Source organism: Rhamphochromis longiceps, linkage group LG7 (genome assembly GCF_057381845.1).
Source record: "Rhamphochromis longiceps isolate RC_006_pf linkage group LG7, R_longiceps_female_GT1.1, whole genome shotgun sequence".
Taxonomy (NCBI): Eukaryota; Metazoa; Chordata; class Actinopteri; order Cichliformes; family Cichlidae; genus Rhamphochromis; species Rhamphochromis longiceps.
Window position 1 is genome coordinate 48,305,559 of NC_140563.1, and position 3,945 is coordinate 48,309,503.

A 3,945-nucleotide genomic window follows, 5' to 3' on the forward strand; every position below is an offset into this window, starting at 1 on the left:
TAACTGCACCAATCTTCCAAAGCAGCCTTTGTATTAAACTAAAGTCAGAAATGGACACCGATTGGTCCCAGTCTTTGTTTGATTTATCTGCTCTTTTTAGGGTCTAGTCTCACTCCTAAAACATAGTGCCACTAGTTTTAATTTAACTTGATAAAACGTGCCCAGAGCTTAAACGCTTTGGTGGATAAACCGCTTGCTCCCGACAAGGCCAGCGCAGGTTCACTTACACGCTTGGAAGGGGATCGGTAAGGGAGTTGGGTAGAATCTGTAACTCAATGCTAGAGACAACTAAATCCTACAAAGTGTTTTTTTTTTAAATAAAAATTTCAAGCTAAACATACTTATATATGATTCACTGAGAACGGCCATGCAGGTTTAATTCACTGATTTAAACGGAAGATTTATCAGCCACTGCAAAAGTGATGAGGAAGAAAGTTCCTGGTTCTTGCAATTTTCAGAGGAAACTGGATTCGTCTCTCTCTCTCTGTGCACGTGTGTGTGTGTGTGTGTGTGTGTGTGTGTGTGTGTGTGTGTGTGTGTGTGTGTGTGTGCGTGTGTGTGTGCGTGTGTGTGTGTGTGCGCGCCTTGGTTCACTGCAACTGAATCTTAACCAGAATGACAAGCATACTCATTTTAAAGCTTTTTGTCAGTAGACCAAAATATGTTTTATTTTGAGATGTAGATAAATCCTGTATATGTGTGTATGTTCACACAGTACTTTGGACTAATCACATTAACACAGTTGATATGAGAAGTTGAATGCACATTAAATCATCACTTGCATTGGCATTCTCAAGCTCCCATGGTTATCTCATCAAATTTAAAAGGATGGGTGTATTTAAATTACATTCATGAGGCAGATTGTGATCATATTTCCTTTATTCGTTGATTTTCCTTTATGTAAGTCCTCATTCTTTGACTGGGACTTCACTGAATTACCATGCAACATGTCACAGCGTTAATGACAAAATCACCTTTAACTGGTCAAATATAGAAAGAAATTCTGTAAAATTAAGTCTTTTTGATAAAATGTCCATTTTCAGCCAGAGAGAATGTGCTTTACAAAGGAGGCATAATTGATACATCCATTTGCATCCTCCTGTCCAGCCATCAATCTATCCACTTCATCTTCTGTCATCCTCTCTCCTAGTGTTGCCAGCACATGACGCAGCTCTGCTCCCATGATGGTACCGTTGCCTTCCTTGTCAAAAACCCTCAGCCCTTCAACAAAATCCTCAAAGTTGCCCTGATCTTTTGCGCGGGAGATATGCTGCAGCATGGGCAAGAAGGTCTCAAAATCCACCATTTTAGTACTCATGTCCTCTGGTCGTGGTTTACCAAGGACTTTCAGCACATCTGCATTAGTTGGGTTCTGGCCCAGAGCTCGCATGACATCCCCACACTGGGCATATGTGATCTTCATTTCTCCAGTTGGTGTGCGGTCAAACAAGGTGAAGGCTTCCTTGAACTCGTCAATCTGGTCAGCAGTGAACTCAAGAGTGACGCTTTTGGGGTCAAACTCAGGCTCCTTGGGTGGCTCAGGCTGTGGCTCTGGAGGTGGCGCTGGCTTAGCAGCTGGAGCTGCATCTTTCTTAGGCTCTGGCTTTTTGGGTTCAGGTTTCTTTGGTTCAATCTTCTTTGGTGGCATGTTGCAAGGCAATTCAGTGGCGAGCTGACGCTTGCTGAGAAATGAACAAGAGCCTGAGCAGATAGAAAGTGATCCCGGAACTCCTCCTTCAAGGCTTTTATATGTGCTTTGTCTAGGGGGCTAGACAACAATTTCAGCCACCACACTATAAAAGGAAGAAACCCAAAATAGATCCGCATAGCAAGTGATGTCAACATTAAGTATTGTTCTCAGCTGCTGTCATCTAACCAACAGGGCTATTTGCTGTCATTAGTGAGGGTCCAGTTGCATTAGCCCGAAAATGTTCTGTCTCTCTGATGGACAAAGGGATCAGAGCATAGCCAGTGATCAGCCCATGAGGGAGATAGACTAAAATAGCTTGCTATCTAAATGCTGAATGCCTGGGAATCACTTCTTTCTGGGAGGGTGGCTATTCTTTTCACTAGAACAATGGTGCAGCTAAGTCAAAAGTATTAATATTTGTCTCTAGGCTTTGCATGTATTCATTTTATAATAATTCATTCTCAGAATAACAGAAGGATTATCTATCAAACCTTATTTCAATGGCAGGTGTTTGGCAGTTTTTAATTTGACAGACAAGCAATAGCTTGTATTGCACGCTGCCATTTACAAACCTGCCAAGCCCTCATAGATCCTAAGGGAACTCTTAATTAATTTGTCATAATGCAAAGATGAGTCATAAGAGTTAAATATATTAAGCAATACTGCTGTAATCATGCTGATGAAAGTGGTTAGTCGTTTAACCAAAGTCGTTTGTTCCCTGCTAACATCAGCTGATTTTTTTTAAGTAAAACTAAAGAAAGTTTTCGAAAGGATTTGCCTCATAGGTTCTTATGCATATGGTGGGCATGGGGAAAAGAAAACTGTCTTTGCTTATAAAGGGGAACTGCTGCTATGTATTGCAGTTAAGGTATTTTCTTATTACATTTGGGTCTTTCTCATATAGCAAATAGTCTTTTCTTCCAGATATGTATATTTTTTTATTAAGTGAGTTTTAAAATAATAGCGTATTTACTTCTTTTTATTTAACTGGCATGATCATGTGTGGAATAAATGTTTTCCTTTATATTCCCAATAGTAAACCTTATGAGGTTAAAAGGTGAAAACGGGCAATGCAATTCCATTACAAGTATGGTTTATAAATATGTAATATGTCATTTGGCTTTATGTAGATGACTGCTCCATAATTCTCTTCAGTGAATGATAAATTAACCAACAAAATATTCATTTCATTTATGGAAGAGAGGGTATATAGGATGTGCTGTTCTGTGACACAATTTTAATCATAGCAACTTTAATTTTATGCATGCCTCACAGTTTATCAACTCAGTTAAAGAAAGCTAAAGCCTGTCATGCGATAATCACATTTACCCTTCTTTGTCTCAATGCCAGTTCTCCTTGATCTGTCAATCTAGTGCTTAAAGTCCTTGGACAGTGTAGTTTAAGTGTGCCTGTGTATGTATGTGTATGTGTGTGTATGTGTGTGTGTAGTTGTCCTTAGCCTAAGATCATTATCTCTCTTCTCTTTTCATTTTAAGGTCACATAGCTAGTAAAACTGACAGCTAATTTGTCGTCTTTTGGTATGCGTACGTGCATGTGCACATTTGAGCAAGATGGAAACATGAAAAAAGTTGCAAGAGAGCCCAGTTTTGTACTGACACAACATATATGGACAATATATAAAAGGTATATTTATCAAGTATATAAAACAATAATAATAATGCATACACATTCATACCACATTTATGATTTATTTGAGGCGATTACTAATTATTAATGATTGTCATCATTTTTCCCACCAAAAGCTTCAAATTAATCTATATCAATCATACCCGCTTTCACAATTGTACTTGGTCCTTAGAACACTGATCCTTTTTCCTTACCTAAGTGTTACAAGTGCAGATAACTGGAATATTTCAATTTAAGCACAAGTAAACCATTATGTTGGATTGCCTATGCAGAGACCACTACAAAGTTCATTTTTGTGTACAGAAGCTTTGTTAAACTGTCATTTGGGTGTTCACATATGTTAACAAAATAAGAGAAGACATTTCCTTGATGCTTCTACCATCAAAGTTCGTTTTCTTGATGCTTTTACCATCAAAGTTCTTTCAAACAAGTCATCAATCAGTAAATCACTGCAACTGCAATGACTGAACCAGTCAGCTTGTCAATCCTTTATAGTGTCTGTCTGCTTATTTGCAACAATTGCTTAATAACTGAGCTACCTAATTTGTGTTAATCAGAATACCCAAATTAACAATACTGATAGATATTAACAGCTTAAAGGTGGTAG

At 38.4% G+C, this 3,945-nt stretch overlaps 1 protein-coding gene across 1 annotated transcript; it reads right to left on the reverse strand.

The window, feature by feature from the left end:
- Nucleotides 1–640: 640 nt before the first annotated feature.
- LOC146666152 (myosin light polypeptide 6) lies at nt 641–1,728 on the reverse strand. The gene has a single exon (XM_085413996.1). The coding sequence runs from the start codon at nt 1,646–1,648 to the stop codon at nt 1,040–1,042; it is 609 nt and encodes a 202-aa protein (XP_085270122.1). The 5' UTR covers nt 1,649–1,728; the 3' UTR covers nt 641–1,039.
- Nucleotides 1,729–3,945: the final 2,217 nt, after the last annotated feature.

Coding starts and splice junctions, on each gene's coding strand:
- LOC146666152 (XM_085413996.1), bottom strand. CDS start 1,648: ATGCCACCAAAGAAGATTGAACCAAAGAAACCTGAACCCAAAAAGCCA.